We start from the raw sequence: 25,537 nt of genomic DNA on the forward strand, positions 1-25,537 counted from the left end.
CCTGTCGAAAAAAGCGGACCGCGTGCACACGGCGTTGTATCAGCGGGGTTTTTAATGCAATGTTTAAATGTGGGGTTTGCGGGACAGCGGTGATCTGTCGTAAAAAGCGTGTCGTCGTAATTTCGGGGGACGTATCAGCGGGGTTCCACTTCGTGAGAAAACAATGAAGTGCTGGGGCCTAGCGCCCCAGCACTTCATTGTTGGGGACGGTTGTGGAGGAGCATTTCCGCGTTGTTTGGCTGCCTCTGTTGGGTGTTTACGTATTCAAGTAGTCTTGTCAGCATTTCAGAGGACGCATATAAGCTGTAATACCAGTATACACAAGCAAGTAATCACGTATTGTGTGTATTCTAAAGGGAGTGCCCGCATTATGCATCGCTCTTGGCCAGGCATAAATTGCGGCTGTTTCAAACTTGAGCAAGACTTTAATTACAAAAAAAGTTGTCAGGCCAGTGGATGGCATTATCACTGTTCTTTTGAGGATCTGTACACCCCAAAGAAGGGCGTCTGTTTCTTGGTGTCTATGAGGAAGTCTTCTTCACCCCCGAGCCCTCACGAGACCTTGTGGATGACGCAAGGGGCGGGCGACGTGCAGGACGCTTGGCCGCTCTTGCAGGAGGGCATGGACGGCCCCATCGCCCACTTGTCTGTGGTGGCGTCATAGATTTCCACCGTGGACAGGTATTCCTGGCCGTCAAATCCACCTGCAGGGAATAAAATGCACTCCGTAAAGGGGCCATGCTGACAAAATCCAAGTTTGTTTTATTCGAAATATTTAGTGTTTTATAGTGCCCTCAGCATTTGTCCGGCAGCAAACGATGCTTTATTCACTGAGAAATTAAACATTTCATGCCGAAATTCCCCATTCTCCCGCTGAATCGTATGTTTTCGTGACATCGACAATGACGTATGCAGAGCGGGGCCTTAAAACTAAAGACAGCCTGCTGATGAGGGCTGCTACCATCTCTCAGACGCCCGCTAGGTTATCTTGTTTATCACACTTTCATAGATGGCGCTGCAATACCGCGGAAGTGTCAGTGTTCGCACTTTGCGTCTGGCTGGACTTGTACACCTGCCGTATTCTTATTACAGTTCATGCGATCCGATCACACTATGGCCCCCCTAATTGTGGGGTTTCTTACCCAAAGCATAGATCTTGCCATCGAGAACTGCGGCACTCAAGGCGCTTCGGCGCGTGTTGAGTGGGGCCACCATGTCCCACACGTCGAGTTCCGTGTCGTAGCGCTCCACTGAGCTCACTTGTCCCAGCCCATCGTAGCCTCCAATGACGTAGATGTATTTGCCGAGGGCAACGGTTCCTGCGTGATACAAGGCGTAAGAACTGCTCTTTAACACCACTCACAACTTGGGGTAATTACTGACATGCGGGCTTGTTTGTAAACGTGGGTAAAACTAAGCACCTGCCACCACAGCACTCACGTGCAGTTTGGAAGCCTCCGTTATTAACACGAAAGTGTTTTATGCCCGGGTACACTAAGATCTGACCAGCGTCATATCCGTCACGTAAATGACGTCGCCAGAAAAAGTTGCATTGACGCGGCTGCGCTCGTATTCGAGCCACGAACTCTCTCGCCTCAACGGGAGATACACAGCGCTAGCTCTGCCCACTGCGCAACGAATTCAATTGCAAGTAGGTGTACGAACGCGCCTTATATCTTTCCCATTACTTTCTTCATTCAGATGACGTCTAGGAGATGCTGCCGTCTAGGAGAAGTGGAGCGAAGTATCCTCGGTTACAGCTTAAGAACGGCAACGGAAATTGTCGCTGTGCCTCATCACCGTAGCCGGATGTTACTCCGCGCGGCGCAAGTAGGGCGTTACTGGGAATATTTTGAACATGCCGTGAGCCATTCCCGTGATTTTTGGTACTTAATATGCTTATAAACGACGCCAGCGACGACAAACGAACTGCGTGAGACAAGGCAGACCATATCACGCATTCATAGCAAACCCCTTTCAAAACGCGCGCACCCGTTGACATCCGGGTCCGTCGCTTAGGCGAAGGGATACCGTACATGAGCAGTTGCTGTTCTTAACTTGTTTCCGCGTATACTTCATTATGACACTAATGAGCGCCGACAGTTGGCGCCTCGATGCCAGCGTCTTCACGTACGAACGAGACGCGGGTGAATGGAGGCACCCTCCGCCACCTACTGCTTTCGGTTTCGGTTCCGTTTCGCATGGTTTTCAAGGGGCTGTGGTTTCAGTCGGACTTACGCAATGTTCCTGCGCGTGCAATCGTGTCTAACGTTGATGCGTCTAACGGTGCCATACCGACGTAATATAAATAGCGATGTGCAAGTTCATATGGATGCACAATAAATGTTCCTGTGAAGACACGTTTCACTTTCGTGTTTTGCCGATTCCTGCGAAAGAGGCATCAACCACATTTTTTTAGAGCTGTCACTACCTACGCTGTCTAGTTTTGCAGTCGATGCTCTTTCGAGGGAAATTTCTGCCGACATTGATGCAACCTCATTTATATGATATCGCATTGTCAAGTACGTCAATGGGCATGGGTGGATCGAGGAAAACATATTCAAGAGATGTGCGGGAAGGGAGCCCGTCCTACCTTCCACTCTGCTAACAAGAGAATATGATGTTAAACATACAAAAGCTGGGCTATAGGAGCGGGCTCCTGGTTGGTTTGGAACACTGGGGGTCTCAAACGTGTCATTGTCAAGCACACACTGTGACCTGTTTTTAGCCATCATTTTCATGCCTCAAAGCAGAAGGCCTTCGTTAATACAACGCAGCCCTCCCTCGAAACCTTGTCGTGCACTTTGGATTGGGGGCATAAGTTGTAATCCTGTCTCTAGGGCATGATAAGAATGTTAAAGCGATTGGGATATGATGTTGTAAAACTAAGCCTGTATTCTAGGCCTTTTTCACCCACTTCTATAGTGTAGTTGCCAGCGTGCACCCATTCGATTCCTAGCGGCTGGTACAAATTTCCAAGCGTTGCAAATAAATCTACACTCCTCCACTACGACTCTGTCAACCCCTTGACGAGCGAAGACAAAGATATATGTTCTGTTTCGCACGCACTCGAACCGCTGTTCACCGTGTTTTACGGAATGCTGCTGCGAGTTCGCCTAACACTGCCATCTAAAGGACACGAAACAAGGCCTGTTATCTGATCCCCTTTGACTCTGCGCGTGAGCTTTAACCCTTTGAATGGTGATAACGCGGCGCACTCGCTGGGCCCGAAGGTAGATAACTCTGCGTAACGTATTGTAATTTTTCAGATATAGAACAAGAATTGCGTTCCTGATTCGGAGTAGGTTCTGGTGCACGGCCGAACGCCTAATGTAAATGATGAGTCGCTGAAACACAATTCGCAGGGGGCTCGCTCAGCTGCCTGTGCCATCCCCTGCCAAACGGCCTTTCTGGCTGCTCCAAACCTGCTCCAAAAGGCGTTTATGGCTGTTTCAAGCCCGTTACAAAAGGCAATTCTGCCTGCTCTGCCTGCTCCAAGCACTGCTCCCAAACCCATGTACCCTGTTACACCCCTGTACTGAGGTAAAAAATTAAAAAAAAAACGCATTTAGGTTTATTCAGTTTCCACTAGATGGCGCTAGCTTTAGCAAGAAAGTTTTTTAACACGAAAGCCTTTTATTCCCAGATACACGAAGATTTCACATACGTCATATCCGTCACGGAAGTGACGCCAGTACAACGAAGCAAGCGGCCTGTAAAGGAAGCAGCCCTACACACAGGGTCTTCTTGCAGGGAAGCAACCTTTATAACCAAAGAGTACGTTATACTTAGGGTAATGAGGACGCCCTTTGTGGTGACTGCGGCTACTCTAGCTCATATTATAATACAGTGTGGGTGAAATCCCAAACTTCCAGCACCTGGCATCCAGAGCGAAGGCTCTCTGTTCACCTGATGGATTCCCGGACTAGGGAACCACTCCCACTTTAGAAAGCTCGAATAAACGTTTCTCTCTCTCTCTCTCTCTCTCTCTCTCTCTCTCTCTCTCTCTCTCTCTCTCTCTCTCTCTTATACTTCGGGTTGTTCGTTTTCGGGTTTTATAATTTAACACGAAAGTGTTTTATACCGGGATACACCAAGATTTCACTGACCTCATATCCGTCACGGAAATGACGCCAGTACACCTTTGCCGAAGCGACCCGCCAGCAGGACGTCGCTCGCCAAGCACACCCACAAGACAGTTGTCGACCCGCAATCCTGCTCAGCTGCAGATTTCGCTGCACATTTCACTTTCGTGTTTTACCTATTCCTATGACAGAGGAATCAACCACAGTTTTTTTATTTCCGTGCAGTAGTGACATATTTCTACGATAAGCAAACTAGGCCGGTGTGAGCATTAGTATATATTTGTAAAGCTTCCCGTATTGGTGCACGATGGTTTCTAAGTCCCTGGGTCATGAAGCAAGTCCCGTAGGAATGTTTACAAATGAGTCCCCCCCTTAGTCCGCGTCAGGACGCGCCAGGCAAGCTCCACTACTCGCCTGCTCCGCTGCGGGGCACCTTGAGCGGCGCCACGACGTCCCAGCGGTCCTGCTCGGGGCAGTAGCGCTCCACGATGCCGAACTTGGTGCTGCTGTCGCAGCCGGCCACGGCGTACAGCCGCCGCCGGACAACCGCCGCGCCCAGGCCGTACCGGGACACGGACAGGCTAGCCACGCTCGTCCATTCGTCGGTCACCGGGTCGTACCTGCGCTCGTGAGGGCGTTGAGGCCGCAGCTATAGGGACACATCTTGGATAGAGCAAGAAATGGTGAGCGTAAACCCCGAGAGGACATGATAGGGACCAAATATTGGTTGTTCTCGCTGGTAAAATTCTGCATAAGCGGCTTGACGAAGCCCAAAAAACTACTGCAGGCGACTTTTTTCTTATAGCAGACAAGAGAACCTGTCCCTGCTCGGTACAGGGTTGGCGACCGACACTACGACGCGTGCGCAGAATAGTCCAACCCATGGTTGTGCGCACGAGCTGTCACCCCTGTGGTGTCCTTCCCTATATATGCTTTCTTCCTACTGTCATTCTGTATGTTGCCTTGATCAGCTTTGCCTTGATACTTGGGCCTCGCAGGTTGAACAACTCTATCAAGATCAACTGAATTCCATCTGCACCTGTTGGGCAATCTCTAAAGACACTTGGTTTTTTAAATTGATGTTGCCTGAACTTCATCATCATCATCATCATCATCATCATCATCATCATCATCATCATCATCATCATCATCACCAGCCTATCTACGCCCACTGCAGGGCAAAGGCCTCTCCTATTATTCTCCAATTACCTCGGTCCTGTGCCAACTGTAGCCAATTTATCCCCGCAAACTTCTTGATCTCATCTGCCCATCTAACTTTCTGCCGCCCCCTGCAACGCTTGCCTTGTCTAGGGATCCACTCTGTTACCCTTAATGACCAGCGGTTATCTTGCCTGTGCATTACATGCCCTGCCCACGTCCATTTCTTCTTCTTAATTTCTACTAATATGTGTTTAACACCAGTTTGCTCCCTGACCCACTGCGCTCTCTTCTTGTCCCTTAATCTTACATATCTGTATACCTCTCGGCTTCTCTCGTTACACTTGCTCAAGTAATAGGTTGTTCATTCGCGCAGGAATTTCCGCTAAGGATTAATTGCACATGAAATAAGGACAGCTCTTTCTTGGTATCTGACATTCATCGTCATCTCTCGTTTTCTTCACGACTCTCGTGTTAGCCGCCACGCCTTCCACATGGCCTTGGAATGTTTCGCATGCAATTCTTTTCCAGCCCCCGCATGACTGCACATGTTGTTGTTGTTGTTGATCCTGATAATTAATGGCGCATACCCAATCAGGGGATCGGCCAAACAACAGAGGATTGTAAAAATGAATGGTACTCTTATCAATTCACGACACGCCTAGGAATGATAATTTAGATCAGTTGGTTTTGAGAAGAAAAAAAAAACTGGAAAATTAAAGCGAGGATGACCAATCTCAATCATAAAGAGAATCGTTTAGAATTTTCAATGTAGCGCAGGAGAGCAGAGCATACATCCCGGCGGCAAAACCCCGTTTCGGATGCCCCGAACGATAGTATAGCCGGCCCTGTTAGTGATATACCCAAACTGCAACGTTCACTTCATTTTTCTTTTCGTTACTTGTCCAAGCTACCGCACTTCCAGTTCTCTTTCCAGTTTCAATCCCCTTTTCGAACCATTCAACGTCACGGCATGGCTGAACTCCTGGCTTCCTTGTGCTGGATTTTCTACGCTACTCTATTGTTTCTTGATTTCACCGTTCCACATGCTTTGTGGCCTTATCTTCCCTTTTTAGCAGTTTTTACCTTCGCCTCCGTTACGTTTCTTTGCACACATTACATCACTTTTTAACAGCGGAGCTGTTTTACGAGCCGTAAGGTCGCCGTTGCAGGAAAAGATACCAAGAGATGCCGAGCGTCGTGAGCGTGTATCTCGCGGCGACCGCCGAGCGTCCTCCGCACGCGCAGTGGCTGTAGCAAAGCAAAGAAAAACTTGCAAAACCCCGAGGAGCGCGAAAATGCTGAGCGCTCGTAAGCGCGTGCCTCGCGGCGACCGCCGAGACCCCGGCTAGCACAGTGGCTTAAAAAAAACAGCGTCCACGTAATCAAGGCAGCACTTGCTCGGAACGAGAGAGACACGTCATAGCGTACGCCCCTCGTTCGTTCTTCCTCTTGTCGTCATGCGCATGCGCTCACACCCTGCTTGGGAAAGGTGATCAGGCCCACCGCGTTCTCTAGAAGCCTTTGAGGATTAAAACTCATTACATCGAAGACGTCGTCTTCTTCACCACAACGAGTACAAGCACCAGATGTGTAAATAAACATGATACTGAAACAAACTATCCGTTAATGCTCATCTACAACAGCTTCGCCATTCAAGTCTTGCACGTGATTGCAAGCTTCCCTGTATTTTAGCACGGTCAATTTGGTGTAAGACGCCCTTCTTTGGCAGACCACACGAATCTGACAATTTTCGCCTTGTTCCGTGTGTATCGTGATCGCCGCTGCCGACTCCTGTTTTCATGTTAGCCAACCCCTCAAAGCAGGCTTCACTAATTTTTACTGAACTGTCGCTGACCAATACCAGTGTGGTTCGTGCGTCACCTTCATCCGTCCTCTTTGCAGTGTTAGAGTGCTGGCATGTAATCCTAACAGCGTGCACCTTATCAGGTTCGTGACGTCGGGTAGTTTCCACGGACAAGCGGGCGCCGCACCTTTCGACGCTGCTAAGGCAGTTCGTCCCGTGCGAGCCGGCGATGGCGTAGAGCAGTCCGTCGAGTACGGCGACTCCGAGCCTGTGCCGGGGCTCCTCCATGGGGCAGCGCTCGGTCCACTGGCGGCGCGCCGGGTCGTAGCAGTGCACCGTGGGCACGTCCTCGCCCAACTCCGTCGGCGGCTTGAGCACGCGGCCTCCCACCACGTAGAGGAGGCCCGCGAGGAACGCCCCTCCGGGGCCGCTTCGCTCGAGGGGCAGCGGAGGCAGCGAGCTCCAGGAGCGCGACTCTGCGCTGAAGCAGTCCACGGTGCTCAGCGAACGCAGCAGGTATCCGCCGGCCACGTACAGCAGCGACGGCACGCTCGGCGAGCGCTCGTGGCAGCAGCTGTACCGACGGTGCAGGGTCAGGTCCTGCGTGAAACGCGGCCCGAAGCTGGGTGGGACGAATGAAGCGTTTCCAGTACAAGAGCGGACAGGAGTGCAGGAACGGGGAAAGAACAAGATCAACGCAATCTACATAGCTTGGGAGTGGCCAGGTTGGTGCTTGGACATCTTGAAATGTATAGCAGCGCTAGGGAACACTAAAACGTACGAAGAAAAAAAATTCCGCAGCACCTTGCACTAATGGTGCAAGGCTGAACAAACAGCAGAGCTGTGGGTGGACGGTGGACCTAGCTTCTCGCCACACTACTGACAGTGGATCCCAGGATAGAGAGAGCAACCGGACACCAGCAGTGAAAAGCCGTTTTGGATGGCACTGTAAAGCAAATACCATTAAAGTATGTACAGTGTTTTAATATGTAGCAATCGTCATCGTCTCCCGGCGGCACAGCCACGTACGGTAAATCGTCTTGTGGCGCGTCCGCTCGAGCATTTACTTGCAGGTGCCTCCCGAGTATCCTTATTTGCCTCCACACGACCACCTACATTGCGTGGACACAAGGGCTCTATCGCCGTTTGTTTCTGGAATTTATCCGTGAAGCTGACCTTTACTTATTTATCTGATGGGCCGTCGTTCCCGGGCGAACATTCATATGCTTCGACAAATTAGTAACAGGTGCCACTTTTTGTTGAATGGTGTCGGTTATATAGTGTTTGTAAGCTATATTTCTGGACTGTGCGAATGTACATACTATGTGCGCTGGTCACCTTTTCTTTTCGCAGTGTGCGGGGCTGCCTTAATGTGTCTGTTTTATTTGTACTGATTCTGATTTATTCTTGTTATTGGTGCTTCAACTGTTCGCCATTAGCTTGCTGCCTTGCGATTTGGGTATATGTGGAGAGTTTCGTTTTGGGCTAAGTGTCACTGTTTTTTTCTTATCTACAAATTGGTTTTAATGGAAGAATACCTTTGGACTTACGCTTCTTATTATTTATTTTTTATTGGCTGTTAACCTGGCATAGCTTGGCTCGAGGGGGTTTTGTTCCCCCAATTTTTTTGTTTCTTTCTTTCGGGGAACCAAGGAGGTTGCGGGGAACACGGAATAAATAAAAGAATAAAGGGTGGCATCATCCAGCCCTAGCAGGGTAGTCAGTAACGATGCACAAACTGCAACAGATCACATAATCACGACAGATGACACAACAGAAGGTGACACATCGCAACGGATGATATTGTCGTAACATAAAATGACAGTCACAACAGACCTACCATTAGACATAGGGGATCATAAGCTTGAAATAAAATCTACTGCTTTCACATTCCTACATGTAAGCAGTCACATTCCCACATGTAAATGTATAGTTGAATTTTCTCTTTGTGCCTATTGCTAGGATGGCTTGTGTTTGCAGGTTTATGCTGCTAAAACGTCAATTAAGGGCTTGACAGTTGATTGACAAGTATACAGGGATTGACAGTTGACATACAGGGCTTGACAGATGCGTCATCATCTTCGGCGCGGCGGACTCGCAGCGCGTCTGTGGCTACGCGACGACGACGACGAAGGCGGGCGCTCCTTATGTGCCATAAGCCCCTGCACAAGCCTGGACGACGCCGGACGGTCGCCGCGAAGCACACGCTCACGTGCGGTCGCGATTTTCTGTCTCCGCCGGACAGATTTGTGTCGGCCTAAACAGCGATGCTGTTAAAAAAAAATTAGTGCCTTTCCACTCTGTGAAGAAGGATGGCCTGCAAAGCTGGACGCAGTCCGCGGAGTGGACTGTTTATGGTAAACACGCTTATCGTAATTTGCGATGGAGCATATTTTTTAGCCAATTAGTCGAATAAACCTCTCACGGATCCAAACTTTGCTCTTGCAGATAAACATGCAACTGCCTGTGTTCCTCCCACGTCATAAGCATCTTACTGTTTGTCTAAGGCCGGGTTCAGACTGTTGCCGCAACTGTCGTAATAAATTTAAAGAATGACGTCATTTCACGTTTGAGACAACCGAACTGCGTGACATGGCATTTTTTACGTCCATAAATAACGATACGGTTTTTGCGTCGGTAATCTGAACGTAGCCCAACACACAAACCCAATTTGCTCTACCACTAAGGACTCCGGAAAGGTCCCATTGGTCCGTTTAACATCCACGTTTTAATCTCTCCCCAGCACAACGGACATGCCTAAAAACTTGCGCACGCATAAACCGGCAACCGGTCCTGTGCGCGTGCTTAGAAGTGACAAACGCCGTCGAAAATGTCCCCTGAAAGCCCTCTGAAGAAGTGATATTGACTCACGCCGGCGTTCCAAGCGGTCAATTTGCTGTTCATCGTGGAGGGATTCGCCGCTATTCCACGTGCTGAACTTGGGCTGTAACGGCGGTGCCAGCAGCGTTCCGTTGTTTTTGCACCCATTCGCGCTTGTTTTCGGCCGAACGCTTCGATTCTTGCTTGCTCTACTTCCTCCAAACGAACTGCATGCATCTGTCCCATGACGATCTGGAAGCCCTTAGAGTTTTATTCTCGCGTACAAACATGTGGCTGTCCGTTTCCCTTCCCCCTGGTATGCATCTTACTGTGTGTGTAAGATGTCTGTGTAACACATCAACCCACACCCGAACCACTCGATTGAGGAAGGACAGCCGACTAACCGCATTGAGCCATGTAATGTCGACATCTAAATACCAGCACAAGCGGCATTTCATCGGTAGCTGCGTGAAGCCTAGCTGTGCGTGTACGACCCCCTTTTTCTACCCGCAAACCGTGCACGCATAAACAGGTAACCGGTGATGACGCATACTTATGCGTGGAAGACACCGGCGAAAATGAAGCTGGGAAGGCCTTCCAAGCTGAAAAAGAAATATGGGCTCAAGCCAGCGTTCCAACTGGAGAAGTTTCTCTTCTACCGGTATGGATTCGCAGCTACTTGGCAAAGTGAATTTGAGTGGAAACGGTGACGCCGGCTTTTGGTCGGTTTAGGCGGGAAGCCCTTTGGCAGCCGTTACCTGGGCTGCCCGCGTAACCGAGATAGCGAACGCAGCAGCAACGAAAGAAAGTAAACGGAGGGTAGCGTCTAGCGAAGGGTGAAGTGGAGTACGACACGTGGGGCTACGGCGTCATCTCTCTCACTGCATTTCCCTCACACATGTTTCAGGTATTGCCACCAAGGAGCGCCCTCCCCTTGAACCTTTCACCAGGCGCTGTTCCTTTCTCCGGTAATCCAAACCGCGTGGCGTTTGGGCGGAAGGTTCAAACACGATATGCAAAAACATGCTGACTGCTCCCTTGTGCGAGGCTAACCCGAACCACGTGAAATTTGCGCGGGAGGTTTAAACACGATTTGCAACATGCTGGCCGGCCGCGGCGGCGGCGCACTGTGAGGTAGCAGAGGAGTAGCGCACGCCGCCGTACGTTCGCTGATTACGCGAACACTTCCTGATCCGCAGCAGAAATGCGCCGTGACCGAGAAGGAGAATTGGCGCCGCGCACACATCTCATATTAGGGAGTGTAATAATCGTCAGCACATTTTTTTGCGCCCATCCGTGCTTGTGTTCATTTTTCGCAATCACCTGATAACCGCATACCGCCGTTAGCTGCCGACTGGGCAACTAGCCAAAGGGGCATTGGTGGAGGCGAGGGGGAAAATATTTGTGAAAAGGGTGTCAGCAGTGGTGAGGAGGAGCCCCGGAGCGGCGCAGAGTAAATCGATTACCCCGGAATTAAAACCGGGGGGGGGGGGGGGGGGGGGGGGGGGGGGGAGGGTGAGACATATACTGCTTTGCAGTGAAACTTTGGGACCAGTTCACCCTGTCGAGCTTCCCCGACCGCTGCAGCGCCTGTGCCACATTCTTTTCCCTTTGTCCTCATCCGCAGTCTTTTATCTTGTCACCAGGCAGTGTCCCCAATACCCGTCCACGATACCCTCCTGTAGTAGCGCGTGCGGTGGATGTAACGAGAGCTAGGGGTAAACAGCTTCGCTCTACAAAGGACGGGAGTCATCGTCGTACGTTTTTCTCTTTCCCAGCGCTCTCTTCTACATTTCAACATGCCCAAACAAAATCTGCATGGCTACCTTTGTCCCTGTCTGCACTGCACGGTGTCAGTGCACTGATACATGTTGAATGTGAAGCGTTTACTGGGGTGACTAAAAGAGCTTCATGCGTCACCCGTATGAAACGCATACCTCGGCTCATGCGCAGATACTTTAGAACTGAGCTTACTGTGACACTTCCCTGAGGTTCGGCGGCCCGAAGGCACCGAAGGCAAAATAGCACTGATTGATCTTGGCTGACCACGCTGCGCCGTCGGTGCTACAGCGCATCTCCTTCACATACGCCATGAAAGTAAGCTTTCTTCCCTCCATGTCCTTCGCAATACCACTAGCACACCATTCCTGTTGCGGCCACGTTCGTTTGAGGGCGCTTGAAACACAGCTGGAGCGTCAGCTTTTGCTAAAGTGAACTAAAATGTTTTTCGCTCTGCGACATCCTCACGGTAGAGTGGAGGTTCCTCCATCGCATAGCGCTGCAAAACCGTATACACACAACACAACACACGCCCCCCCCCCCCCCCCCCCCCCCCCCACAAAGGATGGCAGACCGCTGCAAGCATTAGTGAAGAACAAAGGCAACTGGTTGCGTGTATCAGGAAACCGGGTGGAGGCATCACCAGGGGCCCTCTGGAATGTGGGGTGTGCAGGCCCACGCAAGCGCATAATAAATAATACCTTTTAAGTGCGGACAACTTTAGGGGTCCGGCTTGTCGTGGTAGATCGTCCATGGTGACGGCACCTAACCACCGCAGACACGCGGTGTCACGCACCCAAACAGAGTCTTCGAAAAGACCACTGCTTCCCCTGTCCGTGATCGAACCAGGGTCCCTCACGTTACGAATTCGATGTCAACGCCACGGGCCGACTTCTGGAAGATCATCCGCCCGCCCATCGGGTGGACATTGTGTGGACTCCCGCCCACTCTGCACTGACGGGAAACAGTTCTGCTCATCAACAGGCTCGAGACCTCACTCAGCGAGCCGCTGAGACCGGGGCTGTTTCCGCACCTCTCCTCACCTACCAAGAAATCACCCAATACTACCGAACCACGAGACAGACCTTCCCCAGTCCTCACACATCTTTGACCAAAAGCCAAGAAATCACACTCGGACAAATTCAAGGAGGTACTTTTCCTAACCCCATCCGTATGCATTTACTCTTTCCTGCACAGTACTCTGATAAGTGTAAATTATACCAGGAACCAGGAACCCTGAACCCGCCCCCTTTTCCTGAGCAGTGGGAGATACTGCTGTCCAGCTGTCGACCTGAGGACCAGCTCCTGCTTGTGACCAGGGCTACGGCAGCCTAGACAGCACATGCGTGCTCCTGGTCTGAGGAACCACTCTCGCCTTATTGCGTAATAAAGTTGTCTCTCTCTCTCTCTCTCTCTCTCTCTCTCTCTCTCTCTCTCTCTCTCTCTCTCTCAATTCCATTTCGCCATAGAGACACACGTTACTCGTGTGCAAAGTGTGGGGGGCCATCTTTGCGGCGCGGCGTTGCCACGGAGGGTGGCGTTGCGAGGGCGCAAATAAAAACACAATAATATAAAATACTGAAAAAATCACGAATTAACGCATTAATTGCCACAAATTAATGAAAACTCAGTCCAGTGTTTCTTTATAGGTGTTTTTAGAGGCTGCGGCGTCCTCTCTCGACTACTTTCGGTATCAACGCCTAGCTCATACTGAAACTAGTCGAGAGAGGGCGCCACGGCCCCTCTGGCGAATCACTGCTCCGCACTTGGACAGCTTTTACGTTAAGTTGAACTGCTTTAATTCTTTCCCCGTCCCTAGACTCCTCATTCATTTCTTCCATCGTGGTCAGTAGTCCCCCTTTCCAGTAAAGGTTCCTTACACTACTACTCGCTCTCTCTAGTTGCTTTACCTGTTCTCAACCAGTTCCGGACTTAGAGGCTGACTGTGCACGTTCGCGCTGTCCCCTGCTTCGCGCGCGCGCGAATAGGACGCTGTCCTTGCCCACCTGCAGGATCTGGGCGAGGTAGTCGTTGCAGCGGGGCCTGTCCTTGAGCAGGGCGCAGTGGCTGATCTGTCTCCGGAGGAAGCTGGGCGCTAGGCGGTGACAGCGCACGGCCGCCCTGAGGGCGTGCTCGAGCTGGTCCGCGCGCGCCCCCTGGTCGTGGCGCACCCAGCGGACTAGGGCCTCGTACACCTCGCTCTCGCTGTGCACGTTCAGGGCATCCTTGCGCAGCAGCGCCACCAGCCGCGTGCACGGCAGTGACAGGAACTCGTCCAGGCAGCTCACCTGCGCGCGCGTGTGGGTACGTGGGCGTGGTCACAAAAAAATATGACCCATTCCACTCTGTGAATGTGGATCACCAGTAAAGCTTTTGAGCGCGCTACATAGAAGTTACACATAATTTAGGTGTACATCTGACATGGTTGAACACGGTACTTTGTAGATCGATGGGGCGGTGTTCGCGCTGAGAGCGCTGAGTGAACGCGCATACAACGGCACCGCAAGAAAAAAAAAAAAAAAAACACGGACGCTGCTCGGCGCAGTCGGAGCGCAGGCGCGACGCGCAGTGACCTTAGATGCAGTCAGCTCCCCCTTGTATCATTTTCTGAAGACACTCACCCTTCCTCTTTGCCCTCTCCGCACCGCTCCCCTTGGAACGAACGAGTGACTAGGCGCTTTCACTGCGCAACCGCACGAGGCGCTGGCTTGACCTTGGCTGAGCTTGAAGGTTAGACTGCCGCTACGACCCGTTTTCTGGCTTTGCACGCGGAGCAATAAGTTCGCTTCAAAACCTAGGGTTAATTGAAGGTGATGCATGCATTCTTACGCACTCAAACGGAACAGGAGCACACGACTCCTACATCGGAGGCCCACTAAAGTGATGAGCGGAATTAGGACACACGTTGTTGTGACACATCGCTCATTCCGTTAAATTACAGAGCAGTGTCCCGTATGACAAAACGGGTCATTACAATCCTCCTAAAGAGGGGCAACGGTGAATCACCGAATTGCACTGCCAACTAATCGGCCTATCATGAAAAGCGGGGTCGCGATGCCGGTCATAAATCTGCTCCTCATGAATCGGGTCATGATGATGATGACGATCCGCCTCATGACTCGGGGGTATAGTTGTGCTCTTTAATAATGAGTGGGTAACGATGATGATGTTCACTTCTCATGACGAGCGTGGTCGTGATCCCGGTCATGTTTTTGCTTGTCACGCAGAGTGTCTTGATGATGATAATGATTCATATGACTAACAGTGTATTGATCACGGTTATAATTTTACTAATTATTTTGCTTAATCGGGAGCATCATAGAACCGGGAAAGTAACGAGCCTCCAGGGAACTGTGGGTGGAATCAAGATTTCTTCGTTCAATCGGTAAATTCGTAAAAAAGCAAGTTTAGTAAGATCGAGGCTCAACTGTACATAGGGTTGTTCGTTTTTATTCTTTCACCCCGCCACGTTTCAGGAGAATCGGGTCGAACCCGACTTCTCCCCGATTGGACCTTTAGCGATCTGCACAATCGTCCGCTGACGGTCCAGCGTTCTCAACCAGTACTTGCTAGCACAGAGCACCTCAAACAGAGCTGTCGAACTCAATGAGTATTGGCATGACTCTACCGCTCACTACCTCAGGCTGGCAAACGCTTCACAGACATTGCTGTGCCTATAGAAGCTGTGTAGCTGTGAAATCTTGGTGTAATCCGGCCTAAAACACTTTCTAGTTGAAATATAAAACCCGAAAACGAACAACCCGAAGTATAACATACCCTTTGGTTCTAAAGGTTGCTTCCCCGCAAGAAGACCCTGTGTGCAGGAGTGCACCCTTTACAGGCCGCCTGCTTCGTTGTACTGGCGTCACTTCCGTGACGGATACGATGTCAGCGAAATCTTGTTGTACCCGGGAATAAAAAAACTTACGTGTTAAAAAAGGAGGGGAATGGGAAACACTGACCATGGAGAAGTGTTGCTCGACGAATCGGCCGGCGCGTTCGCCAAGGTCGCGCATTCCGTGTTGGTGTGCGAAGTCCTCGATGCCGATGCAGTTGGACGGGTCCAGCTGTCGCTCAAGGAATCTGCAGCAGGCGTTTGTTATGCGCTGCACCTAAAACGGTGCCGCTCGGAGAATCACTTCCACTGTTCCCCGCCACGCGGTAGGAAGAGAGAGAGAGAGGGAGAGGCAGAGAGAGAACGACGCACTCAAAATAACCGCGGTGCAGTATCCACGAAATAAAGAGCCAGACACGTGTGCGGAGAGCGATGCATTTCCGCACCCGCTTGTACCCCCTCCAAAACCGGTCCTGTAGCCTTTATGCCCGTTCTTGACGCTGCCGGACAGGTTTCCATAGAAGGGGAACGCGTGAGAAAACGCGTCACTCTCCGCACATGTGTTTGCCCCTTTATGCACACTGCGCGGTGCAGCACAGTTTACCTGCTTCGTTACAGGTTTAATAATAATAATATTGCTTTATTTCCATAAAATATACGGTGGATTTGTTGGGAAAAAGCCGCCCTAGGCAGCTTGACAAGCCCTAAAATCCATTGACAGAGGCAGCAGCAGGGGCGGAGTGAGAAAGAAAAGAAAAACAAAGAAAGAAACCTTTTCGAGTGCATTGTATACTCGCTATAGGGGCCCGAACGTGGGACAGGTGGCGCTGCTGGCGCCGTTCAACAGCGCCACCAGCGGAAGAAAATCGCAAAACTGAACTGGGTATTTTCTGGCGTGTGAATGTGGAGCACGCGGGTTTACGTGCAGTTTAAAAGTGCACCCGCTCGTTACCGTAATGATGTTGGTCACGTGACACGCACATTTTTTGCCAGAAACTAGGTCCGGGCGACGCGCGTTCATTTTATTACGTAAAATTTAAGTTAATTAATTAATTAGTGGTCATTGACTGGGTAAAGTCAAATTGATGTCATTAGGGCATGTGAGGTATCAAATTGAAGGTCTTAATGAGTGGAATCACGTGGGACAAGTTAAAAATTGCTTCCTGGTCATAGTCATGAGACAGTCATGTGAGTCATAGATTGGGTTAAAAGTCAAAGTGGTGCCACTAGGGCTTGTGGGGTATCGAATTAAAGGTCTCGATTAGGGGAATCATGGGGCACAAAGTAAAATTCGCTTCCTGGTCATAGTCATGAGACAGTCATGTGAGTCATTGATTGGGTTAACAGTCAATGTGAGGCCACTAGGGCTTGTGAGGTATCAAATTAAAGGTCTTAATGAGTGGAATCACGTGGGACAAGTTAAAAATTGCTTCCTGTTCGTAGTCATGAGACAGTCATGTGAGTCATAGATTGGGTTAAAAGTCAAAGTGGTGCCACTAGGGCTTGTGGGGTATCAAATTAAAGGTCTCGATGAGTGGAATCGCGTGGGACAAGTTAAAAATTGCTTCCTGGTCATAGTCATGAGACAGTCATGTTAGTCATGGATTAGGTTAAAAGTCAATGTGAAGCCACTAGGGCTTGTGAGGTATCAGAATAAAGGTCTCGATGAGTGGAATCACGTGGGACAAGTTAAAAATTGCTTCCTGGTCATAGTCATGAGACAGTTATATGAGTCATAGATTGGGTTAAAAGTCAAAGTGGTGCCACTAGGGCTTGTGGGGTATCGAATTAAAGGTCTCGATTAGCGGAATCATGGAGCACAAAGTAAAATTCGCTTCGTGGTCATGGTCATGAGACAGTCATGTGAGTCATTGATTGGGTTAACAGTCAATGTGAGGCCACTAGGGCTTGTGAGGTATCAAATTAAAGGTCTTAATGAGTGGAATCACGTGGGACAAGTTAAAAATTGCTTCCTGGTCATAGTCATGAGACAGTCATATGAGTCATAGATCGGGTTAAAAGTCAAAATGGTGCCACTAGGGCTTGTGAGGTATCAAATTAAAGGTCTCGATGAGTGGAATCATGGGGCACAAAGTAAAATTCGCTTCCTGGTCATAGTCATGAGACAGTCATGTGAGTCATGGATTAGGTTAAAAGGCAATGTGAGGTCACTAGGGCTTGTGAGGTATCAAATTAAAGGTCTTAATGAGTGGAATCACGTGGGACAAGTTAAAAATTGCTTCCTGGTCATAGTCATGAGACAGTCATATGAGTCATAGATTGGGTTAAAAGTCAAAGTGGTGCCACTAGGGCTTGTGAGGTATCAAATTAAAGGTCTTAATGAGTGGAATCACGTGGGACAAGTTAAAAATTGCTTCCTGGTCATAGTCATGAGACAGTCATATGAGTCATAGATTGGGTTAAAAGTCAAAGTGGTGCCACTAGGGCTTGTGGGGTATCAAATTAAAGGTCTCGATGAGTGGAATCGCGTGGGACAAGTTAAAAATTGCTTCCTGGTCATAGTCATGAGACAGTCATGTGAGTCATAGGTTAGGTTAAAAGTCAATATGAGGCCACTAGGGGTTGTGAGGTATCAAATTAAAGGTCTTAATGAGTGGAATCACGGGGGACAAGTTAAAAATTGCTTCCTGGTCATAGTCATGAGACAGTCATATGAGTCATAGATTGGGTTAAAAGTCAAAATGGTGCCACTAGGGCTTGTGAGGTATCAAATTAAAGGCCTCGATGAGTGGAATCATGGGGCACAAAGTAAAATTTGCTTCCTGGTCATAGTCACGAGACAGTCATGTGAGTCATTGATTGGGTTAACAGTCAATGTGAGGCCACTAGGGCTTGTGAGGTATCAAATTAAAGGTCTTAATGAGTGGAATCACGTGGGACAAGTTAAAAATTGCTTCCTGGTCATAGTCATGAGACAGCCATGTGTCATAGATTGAGTTAAAAGTGAAAGTGGTGCCACTAGGGCTTGTGAGGTATCAAATTAAAGGTCTCGATGAGGGGAATCACGTGGGACAAATTAAAAATTGCTTTCTTGTTATAGTCATGAGATAGTCACGTGAGTCACAAATTGGGTAAAAGTCAAAGTGGTTCCACTAGGGCTCGTGAGGTATCAAAATAAAGGCCTCGATGAGGGGAATCATGGACAAATTAAAAGTCGCTTACTGGTTATAGTCATGAGATGGTAAAGTGAGTCACAAATTGGTTTAAAAGTCAAAGTGGTGCCAGTAGGGCTTGTGAGGTATCAAATTAAAGGTCTCGATGAGGGGAATCACATGTGACAAATTAAAAATTGCTTCCTAGTTATACTCATGAGATAGTCACGTGAGTCATAGGTTGGGTTAACCGTGAGTGTGACGCTACTGGGGCTTGGGGGAGATCAAATGAAAGGTCTCCATCTAGAATGCTTTCATACAATCTATTTTTTGAAAAGATAACGAAGGAATATCTTTAAATAAAGTTAGAAAGATCACCAGTTTAAGTGACATCAGTTGATATTACAAGCCGACACAAGTCCGCGAAGAATCCGTATTAGGGTACAGCGCACATTGTGGGCGCGATTTTATCTTTACATAGTACTTGTTTGCCTTTCTTTATTTTAAACACAATATGAAGGGGAAATATGTTTGCTGACACGCTTTAGAAACCGTATTTTTTGGTGTATTAGTGAACTTTCTTCACTGTTGATGCGGCACTGCTGTCGAGGCCACTCTATTCGCCGCTGAATGAGCTCCCGAACCACGGTTCGCCGCTAAATATCATTCATCTCAAACGTCCTTCGGTGTTGTCGTGTAGCGCTGAAACATTGACATAAAGCAAATGTCATTCGCTCGAAAGATAATTTGATCTGCCGTCTGGGAGTTGTATAACATATGCTACACAGTTTCGATCGTAATCCATATTATTGCTCATAAAATAAAATAATATTGATAAGGTGCAGCATTTCTATGGCAGCCGCTTGTGTAACCAAGGTAATGCGGCCTTCGCAGAACACTCCGTGCCAATACACGGCTTGCACACCGTCCGCGCTGGCCGGTTGCATAATGTAGTTGGCCCAAGCGGGGCGCGATGGTGAAGTAACACAAGGGTGAGGAGGGAATGCAGTGGGAACTTCACATGTGTTGCTGTCAGCCCACCCCGGAAAATATTTGTACGGGGATCTTTCTAAATGCGGGCTGATTTTTCTGAGCCACTGCAAAAACCGTTACTCGGATTTGGGCATATATACTGTAACAGTCGAATGAAGTGAGCCTCAAAGCTAAGCTATGTGATGAGGTACAAGATGTCTAGCGGAGCTGCAGAAGGACGATCGTTGCAATGATAATCATAGCCACTTCTTTGTCTGCGCCTCGAATTGATACGGTATTGGAATGAAAGTGGGCGGATGAGTATTCATGTTCTGGAACCACACTTGTGGCAAAATAGGATCTATTGCCTTAAGCGTAAATGCAAGTAGGGTGCCATAAGCCCGCTCTATATGGTGCGAATTGACAAACGAATTCGCAGCTGCGGCGTCACTAGTGCGGCAATATGTCGTTTTGCGGGACAAGCTGAAACAATCCAAGAGATCAATTTTCGTTGCTGCCGAAGCTACAAAATTGCTTCCACACGTTCAGAGGCACAGTTGGAGAAGACGAAGCGAGAAGCGACTTAAGGAGAACCAAAGGGAGAATGGGCTCAACATACAAGAACAAGTGATTACTCCTAAGATAGCGTTACCGGTTGCACGAATGAGGTGGTCACAGCCTCTCATAAACGTTCCTTATTTTTATGGTGGAATAGTTTACAAATCGTGGTGCCAGTGTTCAGATAGTTGTGAATAGTTGTACCAAGACGACACAAACAGGTATCTGTATATTGGAATACATGCATGTCGATTTATTCATTACACTTTTAAAGAGCAGAAAAGACAGTATAGTGCTGTCACGTTAAAAGAGTAACCCTTCGAAACGTCTTGCAGGGCGCATCATGGCGCTGTTGCGCCGCGCATTCCCTAAGAAGTGGGTGACGTCGCCACGAGTACTCTTGGGGACAGTCATTCTGAACGGCGCATCACGTGACTGGCGTTACTCGTTCTGTCGGTGGCTTGCAACATACTCTCTAGAGCATGAAGTCGTTTATAACAAATTTCACTACAGGAAAGTCTGGCGCTGCAATCAGGTGCCGTCATGGGACTGCTGGAAAATATTATATTTTTACTTCACCGAACTTTCAAATTCCTCAGCTTCATGATTGACAACTCTTTTCCCGACGGTGGCTCGAGTTTCTTTTCCCCCTAGCAGCACGACGCTCCCTATCCACTACTTTGGAGCAAGCACTGCTTGCTTTCTTGAGGCGCTGCGTGTTGCTTTTTTGGGGGGCTGTTAATTCGCGCCAAAGAGCCATAGAAAAAAGAGCTCTGAACAGATGCAGCGAACGCAGGAGAGTCGGATCAAATTGAGCAAACTTCGACTGCATCTATGGTGGTTGAGGGGGAGCGGACGAGACCAGGGTGGGGGGGACACAAGGGGGTTTTACAGGCTCGGATGGCAGACGACTACTGTCTTTCGATGGCAGTTGCAGCAAAGGACGGAGATATAGGGCCTTTTTAAATTCAAGTTATGAGAGTTTACGCGCCGCGGCTGTGCACCTGGGCCACGAGGGCTCTGGATTACTTTTGAGCACCTGCGCACCTTTAACGCGCGACGAAATCTCGACATACGATCGCCTTTTTTTCTCCTCCATAAGAAAAGCAGAGATCGCGAACGGGATCATACCTGCGTCCTTGGGCTCAGCAGCATAACTGAGCCACTGCAGCGGGTGCTATTTTCAGTTACTGCTGTAAGACTGCCAGGGGATGTAAAATGCTTCCGAAGCGCGCTGGTTCGTCATGTGTATATTTGTTTACTACCATAAAAAAGTAAAGCACCATAGATATGTTTACCATCCTGGTACATTATTGTGTTGGTGCTACGTACGTTGCTTCACACGGCATATCAGCCACAAGTAACAAAGTAGCAATAAACTAACAAAACAAATGAATATATTTATTTTTTATATATAAGACAAAAGCTTCATTTCTAATTGCAAGGAGATGCCACCACAGTAGAGTTGTAATTTCCATCAAATAGTGTAGGGCGTGAAAAAAATTTTCTTTTCATGTTTTTTTAGAAAAATATCGGAAATAGAAAAAACACGATTCCAAACATATTAAAAGCTCAACATGCTTTTAAAGGGCTGCTGAAGAGCTTTTCAAAACATTTGTTGGTAGCATTCCTTTATAGTTTTCTTGACGCTAAATCAGGAAAAGGTGTTTATTGCTTGTGAAATTACACCTAAACAGCCTTTTTTTTTCGCGAAAGCAAACGACCCCTGCCCAATGTGCGGTAAGAGATGTGGCTTCCTTTCGCGATTGGGCCCCGGTAGATAACGTCCTATTCGGAAGCACCGGAGCTGCGTCGACCACTCAGCATGCAGAGCTCATTCTGTTCTCATTCCGAAACGGGTCAGAAAGTCCCCAGTAATATTGAAGACGCACAAAATCTTCCCTTAGAATAGGGGAGCTTGAAGGAAGCACAAACTGAACAAGTCTGCTCGCGGCGAGCTTAAAAAACGAATTTTCCCCGAACGACTCATGGCCGACTTTGGACTTTGGGATGCCGGGATCTTGTGCAGATATGCTATTGTCGCTTTCACTACCAGCGCGAACACACATTCCTAGCACACTTTTCAACACCCCATCAGCCCCCATCTCGAATGTGCAACTTGCTTTTTACATTCGGGAGGGCGATAACAAGCTCTAGGGCATCACTTTGACTTTTACCCCAATCTATGACTCACGTCACTATCCCATGAATATAAGCAGGAAGCAATATTTAATTTGTCCCACGTAATTCTCCTAATCGGAACCTTTAATTTGATACCTCAGAAGCCCTAGTGGCACCACTTTCACTTTTAACCCAATCTATAACTCACGTGACTAGCTCGTGACTATAACCAGGATGCAATTTCTAATTTGTCCAGGATTCCCCTCATCGAGACCTTTATTTTGATACCTCACGAGCCCTAGTGGCACCACTTTGACTTTTACCCAATTTGTGACTCACGTGACTATCTCATGACTATAACAAGAAAACAATTTTTAATTTCTCCCACGTGATTCCCCTAATCGAGGCTTTTAATTTGATACCTCACAAGCCCTAGTGGCACCACTTTGACTTTTAACCCAATCCATGGCTAACATGACTGTCTCATGACTATGACCAGGAAGCAATTTTTAATTTGTCCCGCGCGATTCCCCTCATCGAGACCTTTATTCTGATACCTCACAAGCCCTAGTGGCCTCACATTGACTTTTAACCTAATCCATGACTCACATGACTGTCTCATGACTATAACCAGGAAGCAATTTTTAACTTGTCCCACGCGATTCCCCTAATCGAGGCCTTTAATTTGATACCTCACAAGCCCTGGTGGCATCACTTTGACTTTTAACCCAATCCATGACTCACATGACTGTCTCATGACTATGACAAGGAAGCAATTTTTAACTTGTCCCCCATTATTCTACTCAGCGAGACCTTTAATTTCATACCTTACAAGCCCTAGTGGCACCACTTTGACTTTTAACCCAATGTATGACTCACATGACTATCTCATAACTATGACCAGGAAGCAATTTTTAACTTGTCCCACGCGATTCCACTCATTAAGACCTTTAATTTGATACCTCACAAGCCCTAGTGGCACCACTTTGACTTTTAACCCAATCCATGACTCACATGACTGTCTCATGACTATGACTAGGAAGCAATTTTTAATTTGTCCCGCGCGATTCCCCTCATCGAGACCTTTATTCTGATACCTCACAAGCCCCTAGTGGCCTCCCATTGACTTTTAACGTAATCCATGACTCACATGACTGTCTCATGACTATAACTAGGAAGCAATTTTTAACTTGTCCCATGCGATTCCACTCATCGAGACCTTTAATTTGATACCTCACAAGCCCTAGTGGCACCACTTTGACTTTTAACCCAATCCATGACTCACATGACTGTCTCATGACTATGACCAGGAAGCAATTTTTAACTTGTCCCACGCGATTCCCCTAATCGAGGCCTTTAATTTGATACCTCACAAGCCCTGGTGGCATCACTTTGACTTTTAACCCAATCCATGACTCACATGACTGTCTCATGACTATGACCAGGAAGCAATTTTTAATTTGTCCCGCGCGATTCCCCTCATCGAGACCTTTATTCTGATACCTCACAAGCCCTAGTGGCCTCACATTGACTTTTAACCTAATCCATGACTCACATGACTGTCTCATGACTATAACCAGGAAGCAATTTTTAACTTGTCCCATGCGATTCCACTCATCGAGACCTTTAATTTGATACCTCGCAAGCCCTAGTGGCACCACTTTGACTTTTAACCCAATCCATGACTCACATGACTGTCTCATGACTATGACCAGGAAGCAATTTTTAACTTGTCCCACGCGATTCCCCTAATCGAGGCCTTTAATTTGATACCTCACAAGCCCTGGTGGCACCACTTTGACTTTTAACCCAATCCATGACAAACATGACAATCTCATGACTATGACACGGAAGCAATTTTTAACTTATCCCACGCGATTCCACTCATTAAGACCTTTAATTTGATACCTCACAACCCCTAGTGGCCTCGTATTGACTTTTAACCCAATCCATGACTCACATGACTGTCTCATGACTATGACCAGGACGCAATTTGTAATTTGTTCCCTGTGATTCCCCTCATCGAGACCTTTAATTTGATACCCCACACGCCCTAGTGGCACCACTTTGACTTTTAACCCAATTCGTGACTCACGTGACTATCTCCGGACCATAACCAGTAAGCAGTTCTTAATTTCTCCCTCGTGATTCCCCTAATCGAGACCTTTAATTTGATACCTCACAAGCCCTAGTCGCATAACTTTTACTTTTAACCCAATCTATGACTCACGTGATTACCTCATGACTATTACCACGTGATTCCACTAATCGAGACCTTTAATTTGATACCTCACAACCCCTATTGACATCAATTTGACTTTTAACCGAATCTGACTAATCAATAATTAACTAATTAACCTAAATGGGGTAATTAACGTTCGAGCCCTACTGCCTCGGGAAACACTCGCGGCAAGCAAAAAAAGCGCTCACGCTTAAAAAAAAAATAAATAAATAACGTGCCGCAGCTGTGGGCATCGCGCTCACAGCTGCGGCACGTTCTTTTTTTTTTTTTTAGTCCATAACTTCCGTTTTCCGCCAATACGGGAAAAAAATGGCGCTAGTGTCGCGCGGCAAACTCCAGGTTCCGGTCCCTATACCTTGCTCGGCACAGGTTGTACCGCAATTGTTTATGTCATAGTCTCAAACAATTCTGCCATTGAACCATTTCACGTTAAATTACCGGGAAATTTCGCACAGACAGCGACAAATAAGCCGTGGATATGGAAAATTCCGGACACTCCAAATTTTTTTGACGATTTCGTTTTCACAGAGTCCTCTTAAACATTATGTCATGGATATCTAAATAAGCGTAGCATTCGGTCGAAGCACACTACGCATTTGAAAGCATCACGGCACCGATTTTTTCTGCCACGGATGAAAGGCTGGCACAGAGGGAAGTAACAAGGAATACCAGTAACGACATTACTTTCTTGAATATTACGGTGATAAAGCGTGCTTGCACTAACATAAAAGTAATGCGCGGCCATGCAATTACCACATTAGTTTCCCTTATGAAACCTAGGTGTTGAAACTACAGATTGATACTTATTTGTATTAACACAGAGAAGAAGAAAACACTGGTCTGTGCACCACATGATAACCCACAATGTTCACGCGATGTAATGTGTGTATGGCAGCACGTATTTTTTAATTTTGGCGCATGTGACCTGCGGCACTCTTTTACATATAGGTATTTTATTACACGAAGTGTGCGCTTACACTGAATGAAGAATCAATTGAAACAGCGGCTTATGCTTGGCTGATCCGCGATTACTGCTTATGTGGGCAG

At 48.1% G+C, this 25,537-nt stretch overlaps 1 protein-coding gene across 3 annotated transcripts in view; it reads right to left on the reverse strand.

Moving 5' to 3' along the window:
* Positions 1-227: 227 nt before the first annotated feature.
* The window catches only part of LOC144163328 (kelch-like ECH-associated protein 1), a 37,995-nt gene continuing 12,685 nt past the window's right edge, over positions 228-25,537 (reverse strand). The window contains exons 2-7 of one of the 3 annotated variants that reach the window (XM_077694262.1): positions 15,612-15,732; positions 13,656-13,937; positions 7,238-7,650; positions 4,500-4,705; positions 1,143-1,319; positions 228-704 (exon numbers count right to left, since the gene is read on the reverse strand). In XM_077694262.1, coding sequence (XP_077550388.1) covers positions 553-704; positions 1,143-1,319; positions 4,500-4,705; positions 7,238-7,650; positions 13,656-13,937; positions 15,612-15,665 — 1,284 coding nt within the window. In that variant the 5' untranslated portion in view covers positions 15,666-15,732 and the 3' untranslated portion in view covers positions 228-552. Of the gene's footprint in view, positions 705-1,142; positions 1,320-4,499; positions 4,706-7,237; positions 7,651-13,655; positions 13,938-15,611; positions 15,762-25,537 lie in introns of all 3 variants that reach the window. The other 2 variants (XM_077694261.1, XM_077694260.1) reach the window with 2 other exon arrangements.

This window comes from Haemaphysalis longicornis, unplaced genomic scaffold (assembly GCF_048455015.1).
Source record: "Haemaphysalis longicornis isolate Haplotype H1 unplaced genomic scaffold, Haemaphysalis longicornis Haplotype H1 scaffold_12, whole genome shotgun sequence".
Classification (NCBI taxonomy): Eukaryota; Metazoa; Arthropoda; class Arachnida; order Ixodida; family Ixodidae; genus Haemaphysalis; species Haemaphysalis longicornis.